Source organism: Camelina sativa, chromosome 13, assembly GCF_000633955.1.
Source record: "Camelina sativa cultivar DH55 chromosome 13, Cs, whole genome shotgun sequence".
In the NCBI taxonomy this organism is placed as follows: domain Eukaryota; kingdom Viridiplantae; phylum Streptophyta; class Magnoliopsida; order Brassicales; family Brassicaceae; genus Camelina; species Camelina sativa.
In genome coordinates, this window is record NC_025697.1 from 16,199,874 (window position 1) to 16,225,423 (window position 25,550).

Sequence of the window (25,550 nt, forward strand, 5' to 3'; positions counted from 1 at the left end):
AAAAAAAAAAAAAAAAAAAATCTCAACTCAGAAAACTAAATAAATTGTTTGAGAGGGACGGAAAGACTTTGAAAACGGTACCGTTTAAGATGAGGAGACACCACCACCGATGCCAAATCGGCTCCGACAGCGAAACCGGATCCGATTCCAATTCCGATTCCGATACCGATACCGATACGGCGATGCGATGCATCTCTTGTAGAGAAGAGTACCTCCCTCGCGACGCTGGAACCTGCAAGGAGTGCTACGTTGAAGCCGGCGAGACTGAGGAAGAACTCAAACGCGAGATCGATGACCTCAAGGCTAAAGTTGCTTTCCTCCGTTTATCTTCTTCTCTCGATCACTGCAATAGCTCAAGCTCCAGATCCTTCACTGATGTTGTTCTCATCGCCTCTGAGGACAACGCCGGAGCTCCTCCTATTCCTGCTCATAAATCCGTTCTGGTTCGTTTCTCTAATGACTTTTTCAGAATATGAATCCATTTGATAGATTATGAAACCCTATAAGTGTTTGATCATTTGTTACTTAAAGGAGCCATTTGGCTAATTCTGAGTTAGGCTGTGTGTTCCCTATTGGCTTTAATTGTGACTATTGCTGCTAGGTGAGTCGTTCCCCAGTTTTCAAAGCAATGCTTGAGAATGAGATGGAAGAGAGCCGTAGTGGCACTATCAAGATCAGCGATGTATCTTATGACGCTCTTCGGACTTTCGTATATTATCTCTACACAGCTGAAGCATGTCTTGATGAGCAAATGGCATGTGATCTTTTGGTGATGTCGGAGAAATACCAAGTGAAACATCTCAAGAGTTACTGTGAGAGGTTTTTGGTAACCAAACTCAGTTGGGACAACTCTCTCATGACCTATGCCTTTGCCCACCAACACAACGCAAAACATGTTCTTGATGCTGCATTGTCGCAGATCACTGAAAATATGGAAAAGCTTACTAAAAGAGAGGAATACATGGAGCTCGTGGAGAAGGATCCTCGTCTAATTGTTGAAATCTATGAAGCCTATCTCTCAAAACAGGTTAACACAACAGCTGGAGGAACTAGCACAAGCAAATCTGGTTGAAAAAAAAAAGGTGTTTATTTGTCGACCTAAACAAGAGGTAATGATTTCCCCTAGTTTGGTTAGGCTCAGTAGAACATGGGTTTGTAAAGCACTAGAAATTTGCCGTATTAAATACTTGAAATGATTGCAAACTAGTAGGAAGTATATTTCATTTCTTTTCTTTGATATTTTTGGGGGCAGTGTCCATGTCTTTTTATTTTTGCATCGTTGCTAAAATGGAAAGGTGGTGGTTATACTCACGACTAGGGTTTGGCGGTTCATACTTGATATTGTCAGTTTACGATGACTTAAAGTAATGGAGAAAGCTGTGTAATTAGTTTAGTTTTTGTTCAAACAGTGAGAACGGTACATTGAAACCCGGGTTTGGCGTAGGTATAGAGGTAATCCATACTCGGATAATCCTAAGAGCATCTCCAATGTATATCTCTATTTTTTTCTCTAAAATAGAGTAATGTATTACTCTATTTTCAACTCTAAAATAGAGGTAGTGTAAAAAAATAGAGGTGAGAATAGAGTTGCTCTATATATAGATAGAGTCATCATAGCAAAATATAGAGTAGGGTTGGAGCAAATGTTTCTCTATAATAGAAATTTGACTCTAAAATAGAGTAGGGTTGGAGATGCCCTAACGATGGAAAGTAAAATATAGAGGTCCTCAAAATCCTAATCCGCAACTAGTTGATTTCTTGTGTTCCACCACTCATTCTCTCGACAACAGAACTTAAAAAAAAAAAGCCTCGATTCAAGGGCATCTCAACCCATCTCAACCTCCAATACACGACATTATATTGATTGAGTAGCGAAATAGTCTTTTTGTTATTGTTGTTGTATGCGTTCCATTAATCTCGTTAAACCTTGTAATCGGACTTGTGAACAAATTTTGACACTTTTTGGTTCCTCTGTAATCGGACTAGAATGTATATAGACTAGAGCAACAACAGAAAATAGAGAGAAGAGTCAATGGTGAGAAAGGAGACAAAACAGAGGCTGAGAGGCCAAGACACTGCCAAGGAGGTCAGAGAAGGAGCGTTCATATGTCCAAGCTGAGCTGCCTTGAGAGATGTAAGGTTGTTATCATGTTATGGATGCACTTAGCAATTTCAAATGTCGCATGATTACAACTCCATGATTATGTGCCGAAACATAAGAAAGCCTCAAGGATTGTCAAATTACCTCAACCATGTTGAGTCGTGGAGACAAATCTCAGTAGTGTCTTTCCTAAGTACAATAAAAGTTGTCATGGGTCGGCTTTGGAGTCTAAAAAAAAAAAAACACAAGAAGAAAATTCTGAATCTGTTAGGAGTGGTCACTCGGTTTGAAGTTAGAAAATGAAAGGAAAAAAATTATTTTTTTAGAGGGAGAGGTCATGTTTTCAGGTGGGATCTATATGCTTTCCATGGTGCTTTTGTTAATGTAACAAGAGTTCAAGCGCCTCCTCGACCTCACGCTCATGATCAAGCACCAGAAAATGGGAGCTCTATAAGAGACAAGAAAGGTAGAAACAAATGAGTTAGAAACATTGTCACAAGTTTTAAAATTGATATAGAGATTCTGAGATTTAAAAAGTGTTAGAACTATTGGCAGTAAGAAGCGTTAGTTATAGCGGACACATTGCGATAATTGCGGTTTCTACTTTTATTAATATTTTGGTGTTTATTTGTCTAATCAAATTCTATGCTCGGAGGAGTAAACCAGACAGAACCAATGGTAAGTCTACATACCTTGTTTCTTGCTTCAATCAACCTTAAGAGAGGTATTGATAAGATTGTGAGTTACAGTTCTCCAATCTCATCACCTAAGAACACCTAAGAACAGAGCACATAAGCTCTAATTCCTCTTTACACATCAATGATCACACATGATGCCCTTTACAATAGTAATCTATCTCTATTTATACTCTACATTGTTCTCATTCTTTTAGCTCCTCACATGTGCCTCTCATGTGCTTATCAGGTATGCTTATTTTCATTTCTTTTAGTTGGTAATGCAGAGTACTCTGATTTGGATGGTCAATTTATGTTACGTTTTGATCTTGATATGATCGTAAAGGCAACGGATGGATTCTCATCTGAAAATAAGCTTGGCCAAGGTGGATTTAGTACAGTCTATAAGGTACTTATAGTAATTAATTTTCCTAATAATGAGTTCTTGATCGATCTTGGTCATGGATTGGTAACATATCTTAGGAACTTGTTTCAGGGGACATTACTAAATGGGAAAGAGATAGCTGTGAAGAGATTAACAAGAGGGTCAGGACAAGGAGATATGGAGTTTAAGAATGAGGTTTCACTCCTGACGAGACTCCAACATAGGAATCTAGTTAAGCTTCTTGGGTTTTGTAATGAAGGAGACAAAGAGGTTCTTGTCTACGAGTTTGTCCCCAAGACCCCAACTCAAGTCTTGATCACTTTATCTTCGGTGAGCCTTTTTTCAAAAAGGTGCATTTTCTATATTTCTAAAACATTTCTAGAGAATAATATAGGAAATGCTTCTTCATATATATAATCAATCTTTTTGCTCCATTCTTTTATCTTCCAAATCTCTAAAGAGAAAAAGTAAGAACATGTTTTTTTGTTTTGGTCAGACATGGAAGAGATGGGTTGAAGGAAAGCCGGAGACTATAATCGATCATTTCTATACAGAGTCCAAGACACGAGATCACCAAATTGATCCAGATTGGTTTGTTGTGCGTTCAAGAGAATGCAGCAAAGAGACCAACCATGAGCTCTGTCATAGTTTGGCTTGGCAGCTAGACAGTCACCATTCCTTTACCTAAGGCTGCTGCTTTCACTAGAAATCAAACCCAATCTGAGAATGGTGCAACGTCATCAGTGAGCGAAGTCTTTACGGAATTGAGTTCTCGTTGAGTTTTAGTGAGGAAACAAAAAACATTGTATTTGTTTTTATAAATGCATGAACTCGAAGATTTAATATTAATGATCTCTTATACTTCTCAATGTAGCAGAGTTTTGATTTTGATCTTGAAAACTGTCTTTCCCAGTATATATATAAAAGGTAAAAAAAATCAAAAGAGACAAAAAGAAACCACCGAAGATATTTTCAAATCAAGTAAAAAGTACCAAAAGCATATAAAACGTTTGAACTCTTTTAAATCAAAGGTCGAGGGAACACCCAACTGAATCTTCCAAACCTGAAGAAACTCTAAACCGCTAACTAGAAAACTTCAATCAACAACCATTTGTTTTGTTCCCACTCGCCTTTCCCTCCGTGGCTTTTATAGAGTTCGGAGCTTAACTTGGTCAGACGGACTAGAAACATCCGCTTTCCAATCATCAATCATCAATCTTGTGTTTGCCGCCTTCTGCTCACACCTCTGCTTCGAACCCACCGGTTCCTTGTGAGAATAGTGCGAAGTCCCCGGCTTGAGATGGCTGGAGCAAAACGTGGTTGTATACGACTCATGTCAAATCCTGCAAGTGATCCCAGCTCGAAGAATCCACCTTCAATACCATCATCTGACTCACTGTCTTCGTCGTCATCATCATAATCATCATTGTACGGCTCGAGCACATAGTCTCCAAATACCACAGCCCCAGGTGTCGACGACATGACTGTGCTGATCACATCACTCCTCTCCCTCTCACCTTCAAGCTTCTTCCATTTCTCCTCAAGCACAGGGTCTATGGCTCTTGGGTTGGATCTCGGATGTACTGCCTTGACATGCTTCTTGAGCTGTCTATAGCTTCCATAAAACGAGCAGTTATCTTTCATGCATGACCTTTTCTTAGAATTCAGATACTTCCGTTCCTTTTCCACAACAGTCCAACCTTTCACCTGACCCCTACAGAGCGGGCACAATAGCTCTGGCGGTTTGTCACTTTTCTCATCCTTCGCATAGGCCTTTTTGTACTGCTCTAAACAATTTGAGAAACGACTTCCCGTGGCACACATGCAAGGACGGCATCCTTTGTGGTAAGATGAGCAAAGGAGGACGACCGAGTTGTGAGGAACCTCAAGACAGACAGGGCATGTCACACCTTTCCAAGGTTTTCTTTTCAGAGCCTTCACATATCCCTTTTCCTGGTTTCCTTTGTTTAAATCTTTTTTAAAGTTAATATCTTTCCGAGGGGCGGGTGGAAACCGAGTAAATGATGCGTGTTCCTTAGTTCTCCCCATTTGCTAATTAAATCCACAACAAAAATGATTATCAGCTGACAGCTATATATTTTTTTTTTAAAAAGAATTCACTTCACAAGACGCTTCTCAGCAATCAACAATTTTATGCAAATTTACAACTGACAAACAGAGGACGCGCATCAATTGATCCATGACAATATTGTTGTAACCTAAGAGTTTTTTGTTTCCAATATGATTCCGGTAAACTGGTGCACTGAAAGGGTATCGACCAGAACCCGCATATTCTCACAAAGACGGTACTAACAGGGAAGAACATAGTCTTAGGTATATCACATCTTTGATTGTGATCCAAGAACTAACTTTCGGAATGTTAAAACCTCACACTGTAATGATAATACCACAAGAGGCAGAAACTAATCCAAGATCATATCTTCAAGTGTCCCATGTTTAAAGAAACGCAAGAATCCTCCTTAGTCCAAAAAAAAAAAACAAAATAGAGAACTTTTTCCATGGGATAAGCCCCAAAAACAAATTTGGAAGCCAAAGTTCTAAATGATTCTTTTGTAAATAAAGCATCCTTACCTTGCCCTACACACCATCCTACCCAACCCCAACCCCAACACATCTTGCCAGCAGCTTTATCGGCGGGAAAAACACCCACAACTTTTGAGGTTCTCGCCGACAACATTGGCTCAGACTCTACAGGATTTTCCTGCCGAGGAACTTCAAACAAAATAAGTTTTCAATAATACTGAACATAACTATAGGCAAGGGAAGAAATGATATCCACTAGCTATGAAACGTCCTAATTCGATATGTGTTTCCAATTAAAGGAAGCATAACTCAAAACCATGTTTCATACTTGTTTATAAAAAAAAACATGAGAATAGAACCAATTTTTGTTTGTTTATTTAAAAATCAATAAATACAATGATTAGCAAGGTAATCTCAGTAAAAGAACAAAAACATTTTAAGGCTGGATACCAAAACCAAAATAAAACAAACTCAATTAAGGAAGGTCCTCTTATGTCTCCCTCTAAAAGAATCCCCAAAGACTCGTCACTCTTCCTTTGCAACTACAAGGGGAAGTACTCAGTGAGGTCTCTAGAGTCTAGACTACGACTTCAACATGAAATCAACCCAAACACTACTCATAGGAAGATTTATAGCCATACCAACCAGGACTGAAAGATTTGACTCACGATAAGCAAATAAGAATAGTCCAAGTCACACATAGACCAGAATATAAGTATGAGCAATTGCCATGTCCAAATCCAAAGCACGAAAATGATTAAAAAAATATCCAATGCACCAAGATGCTACCCAAATACAAACAAAACGAATATAAATCACACTCCAACACAAAAAGTGCTAATCAAAACTCCAATTTGTGCTAAAATTTCCTTTGATACATCTAAAATGTTCATTCATTTATATTTTTTTAAGTGAAATGGATCCAATGTTCCACGATTCAAGAATCAAATTCCAAATTTTCAAGGAAAAATGAAAACCCAACACATCCATTAGACCATACAACATAGAGAGCCCACCACATACGAACCTAAGTTCTCTCCTTGGACCAAAACAAATATTATAGTCAAGATTGATAACATTTTCAATTTTCCAAGCAGTTTTCAAACATAAACACAAGCGCGAAAGAGAGTAATCAGAGAAGAGACAAAATCAGAACCAGTTAGGCCAAATAACAGTAGAAATGATAAAGCGAGAAAACCCAAGAACTCAAATCGTGAACCCTAATTCAGATAAATCTCAGAGTAAAGATCGGAATCGCAAGAGATTTAACTTCAATAGAAACAGATCCGACATCGTAAGAGATCGAATAGATTAGAAAATGGAGCTTACCAGGTGATGAGGGTTGCTGTGGTTATGGAGATAACGGAGGAGACGGCCCTAAGCGGCGGTCTCAGCGGTGGCGATAAATGTGACCTGACGGCGAGAGCTTAATGTTTGTTTATAAGATCCCAGTCCTTAAGTTCGGTGTTGTTTTAGAAATGATGTTATAGGCCCATTTATTATTTATCTGGGACTTTAAAGCCCATACTCAGGTTTCACACATTTACTTGGTTTGTTAACCAAATAATTTTAAATTTTATTTATGATTTTGATAATTTTAAATGAATTTAAGAAAAATTTGTAAATAAAAAAGCCCAACACAAAATGAGTTTATGAATTGTTTGTTCACTCCAGTAATAAGTACAATAGTATGTTTGGTAGTATTTTTGGATGTAGATCCCATAAATACCACTAATTTGGGTTTATTAGTTTTATGTTCCAAAAATACTGTTAAACTATAAAAATTTCCAAAAAAATCATAAAACTAAAACTTACTTTTTAAACATTCAAAACTAAATATTAAATCATAAACACTATTCCTAAAACCTATATTATAAATTAAAAATAGTCAACCCAAACCCAAAAAAAATATAATCTTTTACACTCTTGAAAATCAATTTTTATGTTTGTGATTTTTTTGGAAAAATAAAAATTATGTAATATTTTTTAGAAAATTAAATTTTCTTGTGGTATTTTTGGAAGAAAAAAAAACTTAAAGTATGGTATTTTGAAGAAATTCTCTATTTTGGAACATAAAACTAATAATAGTGGTGACCCCTGTTTTAAAATTTTCGTCAAGCACCAATTACACCTCAAGTTATCCGATTAATGACTAATCCCTTTAAAAAATCAGTTATCTGATTACTCCCCGTTTAATCCGATTATAATCATAAAACTAGTCCCCGATTATCAGTTATCCGATTACTTAAATTATCATTAACATAGGTGAAGATCTTTTAACGAGGACCCTCAAGGCTTTCAGGGATACCCAAATAATAGCAAATCTCCCCTTCTTTAGAAATACCAATGACAGTTTTCAGATGCTCTCTAGTCGGATTCAGGACTTTCTTTGCAAACAAAATAGAGGATTTCACAAGATTGACCTCTTGTCCCGAGGCTTTACCATAATTACCAATAATATCCATAACTGTCTTACCCTCTTCCTCTTGTGCTTTACAAAAGAAGAGACTATTATCTGTGAATAACAGATGAGAAAATAGGTGGCAATCCCGAGCCTTTTAATATTAGCAATCAAAACCTCCGTAAAAAAAATAAACAAATACGTAAAAAGAGGATCTCCTTGGCGTAAACTCTGTTCCAAAAGAATAGAACCACGAGGTTGACCATTAAGAAGGACTTGATAAGAGACTGAACTGACACACCACATAATCCACGAAATCCATTAACCGCTCCCAGGAACGTCATTCCACTCGATCATAAGCTTTACTCATATCCTTCTTAAAGGCCAGGAAATCTGTTTTACACCGCCGATTAGTATTCAGGCCATGAAACATTTCCTAAGCAATAATAATATTATCTGTAATCAAGCGTCCTGAAACAAAAAAAAGACTGAGTTTCCGAGAGAAGAGAGGGTAAAATTCTCTTCAACTGGAACCAAAAGATCTTGGAAATAATCTTATAACCGACATCATAGAGACTAATTGGTCAAAATTCTGCCATTCTCTACGGCTTATCCACTTTTGGAATAAAGACAAATGTTTGTCTCATTTAATCTAGTACCAAACTTACCAGACTGGAAAAAATCCCTAACCAAAGCCACCAAATCCCCTTTCGAATAAATTTTATAAATCCAAAAATTGCAATAACTTTTCAAAGGAGAATTATTGTAAGAAACAAGTTGAATGATATAGAGACTTTAATGAAAGTGGCTTTGACCAGAATCATAAATAAATGTTTTTACCATACTTTTGAATAGTTTAAAATGGAGCTTTATAAGAACCAACTATTTCTATTTTCCCTTTTTTACATTAGGACATTAATGTTCCTCCTGAGCTCAAGGATGGTGAGGGCCTTGTCACAAATGGATGGTTCAGCAGTTCAGCTGCAGTTGGTCGCTCATCCGGGGAACCGTACAAAGTATAGCCTAAAGTACAATCAAAATGGAAAGAATCCAAATTATATGTGATTACAAAAACATACTTACAGTTATAAACACCATAAACAGAAATAAAAGAACTTTAATCAAATACTCTGAACTCTGAAGGAAACATGGGTGGGGGAATGTGTGTGTTAAGCGACAATATAGCATGCAACATTGCAACAGTACAGCATCTAACATTTCTATTCCTGAATGAGACGTTTATTTTTCCCTTTAATCTTTAACAAGTCTCCCACAAAAATAATTCAAAATCTGAAGCATGTTTTAAAAATTCAATATACATACAATTTTTATACTGAACTACGTTAAGTTATGTAAACCGCAAGTGTGAAGTCTATAGAAGAACCAATTATGATTATACAATACATTATACTATAATTTAACAAAACTAAACAAATCTATGCACGTTGAACCAAAAAAAAAACCTATGCACCAAAAACGCCAAGGTAGACATTATCTGATATAATGATTCCAGTAAAAATAAGTCTCTTCAGTTTTAATATTAATCCCAACACACAGATAAACAACAACGAATAACAAACACAAATGAAATGAGCCATATATTATTTGAAGATATGTCCCAGGGAACTTAGCTCTTGGCTGCGCAACCCAAAACCGCAAGTGTGAAGAAGAATCATATCTCCACTCTCCTCAATAGTTTCTATGGAGTCTCATCTGATCTCACACAAATCTTCTGATTACGCCTGCGCTCAGACAATAGGACAGCCATGTTGGAATATATACAGCTTTTGATTCTAGTATATTCTCATTAAAAGACGAAACTAAAAGCTTCACCTATAGAGATAGTATTTACTCAAATCAGCCTCATCTACAGAGATGTGGAGCAGTTGATCCTCTGGATAAGGGCCTTATCACAAATGGATGGTTTAGCAGCTCAGCTGCAGTTGACCGTTCATCGGGGTTCACTTTGAGACACTTTAGTATGAAATCACGAGCATCTAGTGATAAAGTATCAGGTATTTTTGGAAGCTTACCCTTTCCGATATGAAACAGGGCTTGAACCTGCGCGTTTGCACAAATTCTGACTTTAACTCATAAAATCCCATTATAGCATAAAAGGACCGTTCAAATGTCGTTAGTCCTTATATATTTTGTTGTTAATAAATATATACAGCGTTTCCAATTATGTTAGCATCTACTAAATTCAAGGTTTATAGAAACCGAAAAGTTCGTGTATAATTCAAAATTAACTAAATAATTGTTGTTTTATGGGAAATTTTCTATTTTCTCTAAAGAAAGTTTGAAAAACTGGAAGACTTACAGGTTCAAGATCATAGTAAGGGGTCTGACCAGTACACATTTCTAGCACAGTGCACCCAAGGCTCCAGATATCAGCTGGACTTCCATACCCATAATTACCCCTGGGTTGAATAACCTGATCAAATGATTATGTTCCATTTAGAATCAACAATACACGTATAGCCTAGAGTACAATGAAAGTGATATGAATTCATATATCTGTTACATACGATTACTACTATCATACTTACACTTATTAATAGAAAAATTTTTAAAAATATAATCAAACACTTGAAGGAGACTTAACCTCTGGAGCCATCCAGAAATGAATAGACTCTCCATGCAGGACGTAATGTCGTATTAAGTAAGTGGAATGAGCAACAAACAACAGATCAAGATACAATTAAGTTTCTGTTAATGTATGATATGTAATATGTTTGCCGATCATTGTATTCACACAACAAAAAACAGTACGAAGGATCCAAAAACAATACCTCTGGAGCCATCCAGAATGGAGTTCCCTAGCAAGACTTTATGTCATTTGACACCTACATGACAAAAATGAAACAGGTATCGACTCAGGGGAATAAGTGATGTACCAGGTTTATATATAGCAAATATATAAACATTTTATTAATGGAAAGAACCTTTGCCAACCCAAAATCTGCAAGTTTAATGGCGCCATTAGTGCCCACCAATATATTTGCACATTTAATGTCCCTTTATCGCATAAGATAAGAAAAGTAATTAACCCAATGAAATCAGAGTTTTAAGAAATACTATGACAAGGGAGTTTACTAGTCAAACCTGTGAACACAGCCTTTATCGTGGAGATATTCCAAACCATCAAGAATTTGTCTTGTGTACAAGGAGACTAGAGAGTCTCTAAGTTTGTATCTTTCGTAGGGTTTTTTAAGGGATCCTTGGGTTACAAGCTCAAGAAAGATGTACAAATTTGACCCGTCCTGAAAACAGCGGAATGAGTTATCAATTGCACAACAAAATACTTAGGGAAACTGAAACTGAGAAAAAGAAACCCAGAGCGGGTCCATGCCTTTGGTGTGCCACGATATCGAACAATATTCTGATGCTGAAGCTGACAAAGTAACGCAATCTCCTGTAGAAAATGAAAAATGTGCAAACGTAAGGTGGATAAGCAACCTACTTCTGACTGATCAACGAGATAATGCTACAATGAATAAACTCAAAAAAGTGATATATTCTGTGGACATATTATAAACTTCCATACCCTCTCAAGTTGTTTTACGCACTCTTTTGCCTGACTTCCCTTTTGAAGAAGTGAAACTTCCTTCACAGCTGTTTGTACAAGAGATTGCACAACACTAAGTAAATAAGATTTTGTGGGGAAATAATGAAGCTAGCTCTTTATTAACGATGAAAACGTGAAATCGTCACTAACACGAGTCAAGATTGAGCTCGTCAGTTCACAGGAGAACTAACAAGCTAATAATGACGAGCTCGAAAATGGAAATGAATTACACAAAAGACAATAACAGTTTTCGATGCAAAGTATTGCTCTCTAGGTCTTGTCCGGGGGTCAAGATGATGATTCCAATAAATGCCCTTTCCTTTTATAGCGGATTGTTGACCTCTAGGGTTCCCTAGGGTTCCCAATGCGAAATGTCAAGATTACCCTCTGCGGAGTGTTAATGACTATCACCCAATTTTGTCGGGCCGAAATCACAATTAGTGAGTCTTGTTGGGCCGAGTGGAATATTGGACGCAACCCATGTCCAACAATAGTCCCTCCTTAGTCCGGAGAGCGGCAGTTCTTCTGCGATCGGCGGGCGTGCTTGAATTGTCTGTTAATATGCATGCTCGACACATATAGCGGTCCTAGCTACCTCGTGTGAGATCGCCTATGATCAGCGACCAACAAAATCAGCCAGCTGCTCGTCCTTGCAGGGTGGCGCCGAGAGTTGCGGTATCAGAGGTCGGCGGGTTCGACGAGGATCAAGAGATCGGCGGTCGGCGAACTGGTATTGACGAAACAGCTGTTTGGCTCCGCTCTGATATGCCGCAAGAGGGACTGTTGGTATGGTTGAGAGTGACGAAGTGGTTGGTACTGCGAGCAAGAACGCGGGTCGGCATATCGAGGTTGGTGGGTAAGTTAGTCGGCAGACGGAGATGAGTTCTCTCGATCGGCGGAGAGAAATTGAGGTCAGCGGGTCGTCGCAAGATTTCTTGGAGGTCGCCTCTCCGTATGACATCGGAATTTCTCATCTTGATGAGCGGCGTGATGGTTCGAGTTGGAGTGGATTCGATCGAGAGAGTGATTCGGATCAGGTCGGTAGGTCTGATGCTTTTCGTATTTTACCTGGTCTCGGTGGTCGTAGAGCGGCCAGATCTGCTAAGATCGGCATTGTGACCGAGAGGAGAGATTCGGGTGAGATCGGCAGTTTTAGTGTTAATCGTGAGATCGGTAGTGGGGACGCGTGGCAATTTGGAGGTCGGCACCTTGGTCCCGAGGTCGTCCCTTGTGAGGCCGGCATTGGAGGTTGNTAAGTAAATAAGATTTTGTGGGGAAATAATGAAGCTAGCTCTTTATTAACGATGAAAACGTGAAATCGTCACTAACACGAGTCAAGATTGAGCTCGTCAGTTCACAGGAGAACTAACAAGCTAATAATGACGAGCTCGAAAATGGAAATGAATTACACAAAAGACAATAACAGTTTTCGATGCAAAGTATTGCTCTCTAGGTCTTGTCCGGGGGTCAAGATGATGATTCCAATAAATGCCCTTTCCTTTTATAGCGGATTGTTGACCTCTAGGGTTCCCTAGGGTTCCCAATGCGAAATGTCAAGATTACCCTCTGCGGAGTGTTAATGACTATCACCCAATTTTGTCGGGCCGAAATCACAATTAGTGAGTCTTGTTGGGCCGAGTGGAATATTGGACGCAACCCATGTCCAACAATAGTCCCTCCTTAGTCCGGAGAGCGGCAGTTCTTCTGCGATCGGCGGGCGTGCTTGAATTGTCTGTTAATATGCATGCTCGACACATATAGCGGTCCTAGCTACCTCGTGTGAGATCGCCTATGATCAGCGACCAACAAAATCAGCCAGCTGCTCGTCCTTGCAGGGTGGCGCCGAGAGTTGCGGTATCAGAGGTCGGCGGGTTCGACGAGGATCAAGAGATCGGCGGTCGGCGAACTGGTATTGACGAAACAGCTGTTTGGCTCCGCTCTGATATGCCGCAAGAGGGACTGTTGGTATGGTTGAGAGTGACGAAGTGGTTGGTACTGCGAGCAAGAACGCGGGTCGGCATATCGAGGTTGGTGGGTAAGTTAGTCGGCAGACGGAGATGAGTTCTCTCGATCGGCGGAGAGAAATTGAGGTCAGCGGGTCGTCGCAAGATTTCTTGGAGGTCGCCTCTCCGTATGACATCGGAATTTCTCATCTTGATGAGCGGCGTGATGGTTCGAGTTGGAGTGGATTCGATCGAGAGAGTGATTCGGATCAGGTCGGTAGGTCTGATGCTTTTCGTATTTTACCTGGTCTCGGTGGTCGTAGAGCGGCCAGATCTGCTAAGATCGGCATTGTGACCGAGAGGAGAGATTCGGGTGAGATCGGCAGTTTTAGTGTTAATCGTGAGATCGGTAGTGGGGACGCGTGGCAATTTGGAGGTCGGCACCTTGGTCCCGAGGTCGTCCCTTGTGAGGCCGGCATTGGAGGTTGGGAGAATGACGACGATCTTGAAGTGGGAGGCACTGATTTTGAGCGGGGATCGCGCAGCGTTGGCAAGCTCGACAGTTGTCGAAGTTCCCTGCTGGCTGGAGGTCTGCACGAGGAACTAGGTCCTCGTGAGATTGAGAGAGATCGGCGGAGGGATGCCTACGATTTTGGCGCTTGCTGCCTCGAGGTTGGCGCTGACTGCCTTGAGGTCAGCACTTCCCAAGAGACCGACGCTGATTCTGGTGGAGATGCTAATCTCATGATGGGAGGTCGGCGTGATCGCGAGTCTCTAGGTCGCATTGATGATCCTTATGAGATTGGCACGTTTGAGGAGGATGGTCTGCTTCCATCAGTTCCTCATGTTCCAACGCGTGTGTGTGGCAAAACTCTTGCCGTGATCCAACGCGCTCTCTCTAGTGAGTATGGTATCAATTATAAAGAGCGTAAAGGTGTCAAGCGCGAGGGTGGCGAGCGTGAGGGCGTCGAGCGCGAGGGTGGCGAGTGTGAGTCTGACAAGTGTGAAGTATGCGCCAAACTTGAGGTAGGCACCAAGCTGGAGGTCGGCACCAAGCTGAAGATCAGCACCAAATTTGAGGTAGGCGCTGGAGGTCAGCACCAAGCTTGAGGTCGGCACCAAACTTGAGGTAGGCACCAAGCTGGAGGTGAGCACCAAACTTGCAGTAAGCGCCAAACTTGAGGTCGGTACCAAGCTTGAGGTAGGCACCAAACTTGAGGTAGGCACCAAATTTGAGGTAGGCACCAAGCTGGAGGTCGGCACCAAGCTTGAGGCAAGCACCAATCTGGAGGTCGGGACCAAGCTTGAGGCAGGCACCAAGCTAGAGGTCGGGATCTAGGTTGAGGTAGGCTCCAAGCTGGAGGTCGGCACCTAGCTTGAGGTAGGCGCCAAGCTGGAGGTAGGCGCCAAACTGTAGAGTGCAGGTCGGCACAGAGTAAAGCGGTAGGCGAGACGGACTCGCGATACGTTTAGGTGCGGCTTTTATGTCCGGTTTATCCTGTGGGTGCTTGGGGATGGCAAGAACATGCAAGTCGGAACTTGGCTTATTAGTTCAGGCACCCTCAAGCTAGTGCGAGACATGCTCTGCTTTTTTGCATGGTTTCGAGATGTATTTTACGGGGTGAGACGTCTCTCGGCTTATCCTAATACGTGTTTCGAATACCAAGTTTTAAGGTGGTAGTTGAGATGAGCTCGTTGTACCTTTTAGGTGCGGCCCTAGTGTCCGGCTTACCCTGTGTGTGCCACGAGGTAGGCAAGAGAGTGCAAGTAAGGACTTTTCTTATCGAAACTTGACCGCCTGCTAGCTGATTGCAAAACTGGGTCGGCTTTTTTGTGTGGATTATTTCACCGCTGCATCCATGTGGAACGCGTTTTAAATCGTACACCTGGCCAGGGTGACGATGTAGAAGCTGGACACTCACTAAGACAGACTCGTTTGAGAGAGCTTGTTTGACTAAGTGTGTTCTTGCGAGTTATAGCTGCGCTTTGTAGAAGGCTGCTTACGTACCCTTGCAAAAGGGATCAAGCCATTCGTAGTTCTTTTAACAAAGAGAGAGCTCAGCATGACGAGCATTCTTTTTTTTTGTTCGGCGCAGGCCGCCTAGCAATTGTTCGATTTGGCTGAGTTTTGCCTATCTTGATGGATGGTTTGACCATGCTGCTTTCTCTTCTTCCACCTCGATGTACTTGTTGGCCCGGTGCAGCGCGTCGTTGAGAGTCAGAGGCTCGTATATGATAGTATCGTCCCTGAAGCGAGACCCATATGCGAGCGCATTCCAGAGAGCGGAGATCGCAGTATCGTCTGCGATAGCGAGCTTCGAAAAAACCCTCTTGAATCGTTCCATGAACTCTCTAAATGATTTGTCGTCCTTTTGGTGCATCGTCCAAAGATCGGCGTTAGATACCCCCTTTATCATAAAGGTCAAGTGGTGTTGCAGGAAAGCAGCAGTGAGCTCGTAGTAGCTATTTATCGAATTGGCTTCAAGACGAGAAAACTAACTTAGTGCGTCAAGGTCTAAGTTTTCCACAAACATTTGACAGTAGCCGGCATCGTATTCTTTATGACTAAAGTGTGCTCGATTGATTGCAACACTTATCGATGTTAAGAAAGGTTTTGGGTCGGTTAGCCCGTTGTATGGGATGAACTTGAACTTGTTGATGTGGCGAACGCGAACGCTAGATATTCTCGTCGTGAAGGGTGAGCGTTGATCCTCTTCGAGCACCTTCTCTAAGTTGGGGGCCACGCTTAATGCTCGATGGATCTTGGCCGAGATGTCCTTTACGATCGCTTCTAGTCGCTGTATTTTTAAATCCTTGTAATCGTTCAGGTCATCGGTCGGATGGTGGTTCAGCAACGTTGGGGTCGGCTTGCTCCTACTACGCTCGCTACGACTGTGCGTCCGGTCTTGATCGGCGGGCGCCCCTTCCCTAGTGTGGTCGTCGAAGGATCCTTCGATGATGGACGTCGATCAGCGTCTATGACTCTCTGAGCGTTCCTCAACTAGCAGTGACAAGGGCGGCAGTGTGTCCAGCTTGGCTACATAGCTTGTGTGTTGATGTTCGTGCCTTCTTTGCTGGAGTCTTCTGATTTGGTCTTATAATGCTTCTTGTGTTGCAACGAGTGCATCGAGCCGCTCAGCTATTCGTGTGTGCCGGCTATTGAGCCTGTCGAGGATAGTCTGTATCAGATCGTCGAGGTTGTTCCTCTGTTCAGCAAGCAAGGGAGCTGGGAGGGCGGCACCGTCAATGACAACTGGAGCCACGATTTCGAGATGCTTGGCATGTGTGGCAGCAAGAGGTTCCAAGGGCGCGTCTGGTACTAGTGTAGAGGTTGTATTGTTCGGAGTAGCGCCCTCGACTGAAGTCGTCGTGGAAGGTAAAGGCGGGACAGTGCGTGTTCTTGTTCGCCCCCATCGTTGCTCCGTTGTCTGCTCGGACGTGATGTTGAGATCTGCACTGGAGTTCGTCATGAGTCTTGAATCTTCGTGGAAATGCGGACTGTCGGTCTTGATTCGTCAGAAAGAAGCGCTCTACTCTAGCCCCACGGTGGGCGCCAATTGTTTGTACTGGAGATTGCACAACACTAAGTAAATAAGATTTTGCGGGGAAAGAATGAAGCTAGCTCTTTATTAACGATGAAAACGTGAAATCGTCACTAACACGAGTCAAGATTGAGCTTGTTAGTTCACATGAGAACTAACAAGCTAATAATGACGAGCTCAAAAATGTAAATGAATTACACAAAAGACAATAACAGTTTTCGATGCAAAGTATTGCTCTCTAGGTCTTGTCCGGGGGTCAAGATGATGATTCCAATAAATGCTCTCTCCTTTTATAGCGGATTGTTGACATCTAGAGTTTTTAGGGTTCCCAACGCGAAATGTCGAGATTACCCTCTACGGAGTGTTAATGACTATCTCCCAATTTTGTCTGGCCGAAATCACAATTAGTGAGTCTTGTTGGGCCGAGTGGCATATTGGGCGCAGCCCATGTCCAACAACAGCCAAGAAGTCCCCATTTCTACATTTCACATAAGCTTCCATTAGCGAAATGCATATCCTGACTAAGCACCACATTTGTCAACTGACTACCTTAGTATATCCCTCATCGAAAGTCTACTTTTTTAAAAACGACTTGCAACGAACCAAATATCCACAGTTTTAACATAATTAAGCAACCAGTAAGACTTACTCTGAAATGGCTTCGTACACTGAGGCAAATGATCCTCGTCCCAGAAGTTGACCCTTCAGCCAAGACGTCACTAATACCATATCCTCAGGATTGTAAAAATTTCCAATCAACTTAGAACGCGTCAATTTATGATTTTCCCGAACGTGTCGACTAGGACCTGCTTCACTCAAATCCATTTTCCGGAAACTGACGCGATCCGGGAACTCCAAAGAGGGCGTTAGAAAGGAGTAAGTGGATTCTGAATCAATGGAGGAACTACAAGAAGACATAATATCACGATGTTGAAGCTGAATAAGTAGTTCAATCTCCTATAGAAAATAAAAGTCTATAGTCTGAACTAAAGTAAAGACTGACATAAACATCCATCAAAAACTAAGAATCTGATGTCAAGTTCAACAGATATTACTATCACTTACTCTGAAATGCCTTCATACACAGAGCTAAATGATGATCGTCCCGGAACATGACCCTTCAGCCAAGAAGTGATGATAGATCTTCCAGAGGCATAAATCGAAGAAGTAATGGATACTTTCCTTGAGTAGTCACCATCGTCTATAGCGATTGAGCATGCCTCGTGAGCCGTATCCCCCAAGTGAATAAACTACGTCCCGTCTCTTCCGTTTCCACTTCCTCTTCATCACAGCTGTTATCAGAAGAAGAGGAACTCGGCCGCTGAACTGTTTCACTTGGAGCAAAATGCGTAAGGAAATCCCAAGATGATCCTGAAAGATCAATAGGAGGTAGTTTCATTGCCGGAGGGGGCTTAAGTACTGGTGGTCCTAATACCACCATCAACAGCCACAACATCATTAGGGATAAGATACCCTCTCGATTTCACCAAGATTCCATCGGCTAAAGTGTCAGCTACGTCCATTGTGGTCTGCAGACTACGTCAACTAGAGAGAGAATAAATATAGAAGTGGAAATTTCCAAGCAATGTGCAGTGACACTGACACTGAGTAAAAGGACGAAACAAACAAAAGAAGTTGACGAGGACTTGTAAATTTTTTTTTTCCCTGTTTATGTAAAAAAAAAAAGTCATCTATCATATTATTTATTTTAGTAATTTATACAATTAAAAGGGAAGTATTTTTAATAAATAGACATAGATTAAGAGATGATTACATGAAATGCCACTGAATTTAGTTTTAGGAATAAAATAAAAAAAAATCGATTTATCATTTTATTTAGGAAAAATACGTGGATCTCGGGTTGATCCGGTATATTCATATTCGGATCGTGATTAATGTGACTAAGAGGATGGGTTCTAAATCTGTATCTAAACATATACAATCATTTAAATTTATTACCATAAGAATCAAACTCTTCAATTCGAAAAATATATACGTAAACATATTTAATTTCGTAATATATTTTGAGATATTTATGGAAACAAAAAATTATTTTTAATATAATGATAACAAGAATTGGTCAAATCTAATTTGTTATCATAAATTACGTGGTTAATTTAAGGAAACAAATATTGGTTTATTAAAAATGGAAATAGATAACGTTAGATTTTCAAATTTGTTCAAAAATTTAATAATATATTATGGAAATAAAAGAATAATTATAAACAAGAAAATAACTAATGAAATATCTTTAAAAGGAATATGGTCTTCAATATTGATTTCAAGTTGATTAATAAGAAATTTTTACAAAAAAATATTTAAATTACATGCAATATATATATATATATCCGTAAACTATTATTTTAAAAATTATGAAAATATTTTAATGTTTAGGTAAATAACGGATCTACAAAATCCTATTTTTGTGTAAATTCTTATTTAAAAAATATTATGTTTAATAAAAAGAAACAACGATTAATAGTTGAAATTAAAATCTGTATTAAATTTTTATCGACTGTGGTCTGAAATTAATTGAAGATAATTTAGAGAATTAATAATTGATATTATATTTCCGATATTCTGAGAAGGTTAGGACTTATCCTTGGGGTCTTGTAGCTTTTGACCATTTAGTTAGCTCTATAGTGGAAGCAAAAAAGAAACTGAAGAACCCCATTAGTTACATCCTTAATGGTTTCTCATATGCTCTTCAAGTTTGGGTTATGGAAGCCATTCCTCTCATTGGACAACTTATGGGAGAGAAGATTGACACAGAGATTACAGTTAGCCGAATCTCTAATTGGAAAGGTGCTGCTAAAGTATCATATGATGAGCTCCTCCTTGTAGAGAAATCAATTGGAAACAAGGTCAGTTGACTTCTTCTTTTTTCTTTTAAGTTTAAATTCGAATACGTTGAGTTTTTTTTTGAATTGGTTTCTTTGTTATTGTTTTGTCAGGATGTTGTTTATCCATGCATTTCCTCCACTGGAAACTTTGATGTATTGGAGTCCATTGAATATTTGAGGGGTGATGAAATTAAAGATTGTGAAGTGGACAACTTGGAAGCTTTGATCAGATCTGGCTATGATTTTGGAGATCATATTTGGGAGAGTGGCGAAGGATATGGTGTGGAAGATGATAACATTAAGGATGTTGGTGTGGAACAATCTCAGACTGTTGGAGGGGACAATGAAGTTTCGGTTGGAGAGGAGAGTGGTGAGAAGCAAGCTAATATCCCAGAAGTGTCTAGCTTGAAGAAGAGGAAGAAGAAGCAAGTTGACCATGGAGCAGAGACACGGAAAAGAATGGTGCTATCTCAGAGAGCATCAACTTCACATTGTTCATGTGGAGATGATATGAAGCGGTTCTTTAAGGAGTTGATTGACTCTTCTTTCAAGAGCTTCACAGAGACCTTTGGGGAACGATTGCTAACAATGGAGAAAGATGTATCAGATATCAAGGCCTTGATATCCAGACCAGCAGAAGTGGATCCTAAGCCAGCAGAAGTGGATCCTAAGCCAGCAGTAGTGGATCCTAGTCCATCACGAGTGAAGCCCAAAACTTCGGTACGTAAGAAGTAGCTCAATGCCTTGTTCGATTGTAATATGTTGTGTGGTCTTTCCTTTTTGTTGTATTCTTGTTTGTATGTGTATGTTGTAAACATAAATTATGTGTTGTAACTTATGTGTTGTAACTTATGTGTCGTAAACTTATGTGTCATAATTTATGTGTTGTAACTTTAACTAAAGCCATTCATAATTTTTTTTTTTGACAGGTTGAACTGTTTGATTTAGATAATCTATTGATAGACCTCAATGTAGATACACAAGACTATCTAAAGAACATAGTAGGACACTTATCTCAAAAGTCTGTTGTGACCGGATTTGATCCTACACTTAGTCCTAAAGACGCGGGTAAAGATGAACCAGATGCGGTGTTGACTTTAGTTTCTGATGATCTATGGAATGGTTTCGATGAGTTGATTGACGATGAAAACATCAAGCAAGCTCGTTTGAAGTTGGCAGTCGATCTTTGGTCAGCAGCAAAGGATCCTGTGCTAGTGGAACGAATGAAAACTTATGTGCGTCCAGTGTATGCGGCTGAGTTTGTAGACCTTGCCTAATTTTTAAGTGTCTTTATGATTGTTTTGTAAATGATGGTTTTTGATGCTTTTGCTTGTTAGACTAATATCAGACTCATTAGTATTAATCCTCGATGGTGTTGATTTAGGACTGACTAATATGAGACTCAATAACATAAGGTCATAAGCATAAGAACACAAAGAACACAAAAACATATCCGATTTAAATGTTAACATAACAACACAAAAACATATCCGATTTGCCATAATTTAAACATATCAGATTTAAACCAGCTATTGACCCAAATTTAAATGTTGACCCGATGTAAGCATACCGATGGCCCGGTTTTTAATTCAATATTCAAGGAAAAAAATAAAATTAGGGATCTTATTTTCCAATAATTGATCTTCCTCTCCAATACTCTCTTCTTCTTCTTTCCCGATACTTTCTTCTTCTTCATCGTAAAAACTGATAGGAGCCATGAGCCAACGTTCTTCGGCTGGATCGTCAGGGTTACCGTCGAGAAGTTCTCAGGTTGGAGTTCCGTGTAGATGCTGGTGTGGTGGAGAGATTAGAACCTACACCTCAAAGACGGAAGAGAATCCCTGTAGGAGATTTTACAGATGTGTTGTTGGTGTGAAGGTAATTTACTTTTATCAGTCCTTATTCATCACAATAGCTGAAATTTATTAAATATTGTTATCGAAACAATGATTTTAGGAGAAGAAGGAGAAACACATGTTCCGTTGGGTTGATGATGCTGTTCTAGAGGAGATTAGGATGGTTGAAAGCAAACAAAACCAACTCTTAGAGGACCTAAAAAAGATGGTAACAAAAATGTGGAGCTCCAAAAGGAGATGGTGATGGAGATGGAAGAAAAGATGGAGAAGAATATGATTGAGATCATCAAGCAAGAGCTAATGGTTGCAAAAGAGAGTATGGTGAAGTCGAACAAGCAGAGGATTTGTGTACTAGTCGTATTGGCAGTTTCAATGGCCTGGCTTTATAAGAAGATGATATGATGTCTTTGCTTTCTGTATTTTGTTGTTATGCTTAACACTTTTTGTTAGTCTTGTTTTTTGTACTCTGGTTTTAATGAAAGTTTGATTGAAAGAAAACACCATCAAGGAATTTCAAAACACATGAGTATTATATTAGTCTTAAATCAACACCATCAACGAATTTCAAAACAAATGAGTCTATTAATCGAAAATAAAAACCATCAAACACCATCATTCATCACAAAGCAGCTGCCGTGAAATCAAAAATTCAAAAACAGGAATCTTAAGTTGATGCACAAACCATTGTTATATCACGATATCACAGGTCGTTCTGTTATGCCCTTCTTTGCCACACCGCGCACACTTATGTCTCTTTGACCCTTGTGAGTTTTGTGATGATTTTATCTTGTCTTCAGCGGATTCATATCTTCTTTTTCTTCGCCGTCCTGGATGTCTTCTTGTTTCAGGTGGTCGAACTTTTGCATCTTCAACATACTGTGGGACTCGCCATTCTTCTTCAGGAACACCTATTGGATTAACAGTTTCCTCATATTGCGATCTCCATGCAGTAGTGGTATACACATCATCAGCATAAGGATATAGATCCTTGCCTATATCAAAAGCTCCTTTTATAGCATGTCTACAAGGGAGTTTTTGGATGCTGAACTTTCCACATGAACAAGTCCTTCTTTCTAAGTCAACAATGTAGTCTACTCCATTACCTTTAACCTGGATCTGCGATCTGCTCATCAAATAACCGTTCATGAATTTACCTTTCTCTATTCTTCTTGAAATCTTTTTCTCCACCTCAACAGTTAAAGGATCTTTATGCTTTGCACTTAACTCTCTACTCTCATAAAACCAGCGTGTCATCATTTCTCTGATGCTGTCTAACAAAGGAATTATTGGATACTCTCTGGGTGTCCTCAAAGCAGCATTAATTGATTCAGCTGCATTGTTGGTGTTAATATCATACCTATAACCCGGAAAATGACAGCGAGCCCATTTTGTCACATCGGCTTCCTCTAGATAACTTCCAATAGCAGGACTAATATTATTAATTTGCCCAAACTCTTTCTCAAACTCAGCAACTCTATAAGCTTTTGATGCTTTTGCAACCTTACCAGCGACACCTCTTCCCTTATGATATGTTATCACATTGCTAAGCAAGTGGTGGATGCAAATACCATGTTTAGCCAATGGATAGATGTTTCCAATTGATTTAGCAATCGATGTATGTCTATCTGACACAAATGATAAACCTTCTTCATCAGCTATAACCATCTTAAGTTGCATAAAAAACCACTCCCATGAACAATCATTCTCAGAATCAGCAATTCCAAATGCGATTGGATACAAATTGGAGTTACCATCTACAGCTGTAGCAACTAGGAGAACCCCTTTGTATTTATTCTTCAAAAATGTACCATCAACTACTATCACTTTCCGCATTGACTTGTAGAACCCTCTTGTTGATTGACCAAAAGAAATAAATAGATATTTAAATCTTCCATCAAAGTCAATTTCATAATTCGTGAACGTACCAGGATTCGCTTCTTGTAGCATGTGCAAGTATTTTGGAATCTTAGCATAATTTTTCTCAGGAATTCCTCTAACTTCGCTAACTACATACTCCCGAGACTCCCAAGCTTGGTGATATGTTAGCTCGCAGCCGTACCTTGAACGAATAATATTAACTATATCATTCGGTTTAGGACCTTCCTTCACGCCCTCATAGCTTTGCTTAATGAGATGTCCAATTGTTCTTGCAGATGGAGTCCTACAAAATGAGTTTTTTTTTGAAGGGGCACATGTATGGTTACCCACAAACTTGTTGATTTTGAAATATGTAGACGCTTGTAAACACTCAGCCCGGAGACGCCAATTACAAGCACTATCAATGCAACATATACACCACCATCTCTTATCAGATTTTGTAATCCTATAGTCGCAGTTATATTTCATTGTATACATTTCCATAGTAGCCTGTAAAGCTTCCTTACTGCTGAAATATTCACCATTTTTTACCATTGAATCTTCCAACTTTAAACCAGCAGCATCACCAAGATTAGCATCAGTAGGCTTTTCTAATACATCATTAGTCGGCTTAGGTGAATTCCTTGAAATAATACCTACTGATTTTCCCACATCAACTTCCACATTACAACCATCGCTACTATCAACTGGGAACTTATTCAGATCGAACTGGACTTTACTCCTATCACCATCAACTACTCTTTTGAATGTAACACACAACCGAATCATGTTTATCTTTTTCAGATATGCAAGAAAATTTTTCATACCTCTATCATTTGTCAATACAACAGGAGGACAATCAACTTTAACCTCTGTGGGTAGATAACTGAATTCCACATCAAACATATTTTGCTCTATTTCATAGTCTTCTGAAACCATCACCTTCAACTCTTCAAGAGATGTAGTGGGTTGCAAAGTCAGTAATCTAGCACGTTTTTCTTCATCATCAATAAATCTCCACTCCTTCTTGGCATCCAGTGTCCATACACCACAAGTAACATAGATTTGCATCATAAACAGGTAAGTGAAAGCTTTTGTGGAAGGTGGAAGAGATGGTGACCGATCACGTTAAGGTATAATGTCGATTTTTCTTAATTTGTTTAGCTTCTAAATAATTTAGAATATGTATTCTAAAATTTATTAGAACAAATCTAAACAATAATTACGAAATCTTAACCATAAATTAAGAATATTTAAAAAATATTTAAAAAATATTCACTTTCCTTATTTAATTTATTTTCTTTCTATTTTAAGGGTATTCTAAGGTTTACAGATTACAAATTCTAAAATTTCTATGATATATCTTCTACTTCTTTTAGTATATAGGGTAAAACGTAGAAAACGAATTCTGAATTGAAGTAGAATGAAGAAAAACGTAGAATTCATATTCTTAATTTTGTAGAACATACAAAATTCAGAATCTGAAATTTTTAGAATAAATTTTCCGTCTAAACATCGTAGAACATGTACAAACTGTAGAATGAACAATCTAAATGTTTCAGAAAGAGAAAAAATCGTAGAAAGTCTATTCTAAACAATTTAGACCAGAAATCAGCAAATTACAAACTGATTTTTGACATCCAAAACATTTTTTTTTACACAGTTGTATACTAACATGAGTTTTATGTTTGTTTATTGGTTCAAACTCCTAAAAACTTCACTATTTCTATTAGTAGGGGCATTTTTGTTACAATTGACAATCTTAAAAAAAAAAATGTAGATGGCCAAATTTTTAGAAAAAGATCCTTTATTTATAATTTTCCCTTTTCCTATATA

The 25,550-nt window shown here is 39.2% G+C and overlaps 5 protein-coding genes and 1 long non-coding RNA gene across 10 annotated transcripts; 3 read left to right on the forward strand and 3 right to left on the reverse strand.

The window, feature by feature from the left end:
* LOC104736880 (BTB/POZ domain-containing protein At4g08455) lies at window positions 41–1,239 on the forward strand. Its single transcript, XM_010456961.2, has 2 exons — window positions 41–443; window positions 602–1,239. The coding sequence occupies exons 1-2, from the start codon at window positions 90–92 to the stop codon at window positions 1,070–1,072; spliced, it is 825 nt and encodes a 274-aa protein (XP_010455263.1). The 5' UTR covers window positions 41–89; the 3' UTR covers window positions 1,073–1,239.
* Window positions 1,651–4,185, forward strand: LOC104736883 (putative cysteine-rich receptor-like protein kinase 39). 2 transcript variants are annotated; one of them, XM_010456969.1, is made up of 3 exons: window positions 1,651–3,184; window positions 3,272–3,510; window positions 3,657–4,185. In XM_010456969.1, the coding sequence occupies exons 1-3, from the start codon at window positions 2,921–2,923 to the stop codon at window positions 3,694–3,696; spliced, it is 543 nt and encodes a 180-aa protein (XP_010455271.1). In that variant the 5' UTR covers window positions 1,651–2,920; the 3' UTR covers window positions 3,697–4,185. The 2 variants fall into 2 exon arrangements, with proteins under 2 accessions (XP_010455271.1, XP_010455267.1); XM_010456965.1 differs by having other exon boundaries at window positions 3,272–3,490.
* On the reverse strand, window positions 4,107–7,163 carry LOC104736881. Of its 4 annotated transcripts, none has more exons than XM_010456964.2 (3): window positions 7,034–7,161; window positions 5,753–5,882; window positions 4,107–5,212 (listed from the first exon to the last, which is right to left on the reverse strand). In XM_010456964.2, exon 3 carries the CDS (start codon window positions 5,207–5,209, stop codon window positions 4,373–4,375), a length of 837 nt encoding a protein of 278 aa, XP_010455266.1. In that variant the 5' UTR covers window positions 5,210–5,212; window positions 5,753–5,882; window positions 7,034–7,161; the 3' UTR covers window positions 4,107–4,372. The 4 variants fall into 4 exon arrangements, 3 of the variants coding, with proteins under 3 accessions (XP_010455266.1, XP_010455265.1, XP_010455264.1); XM_010456963.2 differs by having other exon boundaries at window positions 5,753–5,893; XR_759654.2 differs by lacking the exon at window positions 4,107–5,212 and adding an exon at window positions 5,219–5,639 and having other exon boundaries at window positions 5,753–5,893; window positions 7,034–7,163.
* On the reverse strand, window positions 8,674–18,685 carry LOC104736884. The gene is made up of 10 exons (XR_002034939.1): window positions 18,224–18,685; window positions 17,808–18,062; window positions 11,653–11,720; window positions 11,211–11,520; window positions 11,051–11,123; window positions 10,898–10,951; window positions 10,426–10,539; window positions 10,139–10,166; window positions 9,939–10,042; window positions 8,674–9,847 (listed from the first exon to the last, which is right to left on the reverse strand). It is a non-coding gene; the product is annotated as an uncharacterized LOC104736884 (long non-coding RNA).
* LOC104736885 lies at window positions 19,856–20,784 on the forward strand. Its single transcript, XM_010456970.2, has 2 exons — window positions 19,856–20,022; window positions 20,113–20,784. The coding sequence occupies exons 1-2, from the start codon at window positions 19,879–19,881 to the stop codon at window positions 20,734–20,736; spliced, it is 768 nt and encodes a 255-aa protein (XP_010455272.1). The 5' UTR covers window positions 19,856–19,878; the 3' UTR covers window positions 20,737–20,784.
* Window positions 22,045–24,503, reverse strand: LOC104738283. The gene is made up of 4 exons (XM_010458480.1): window positions 23,609–24,503; window positions 23,363–23,512; window positions 22,716–23,263; window positions 22,045–22,053 (listed from the first exon to the last, which is right to left on the reverse strand). The coding sequence occupies exons 1-4, from the start codon at window positions 24,501–24,503 to the stop codon at window positions 22,045–22,047; spliced, it is 1,602 nt and encodes a 533-aa protein (XP_010456782.1).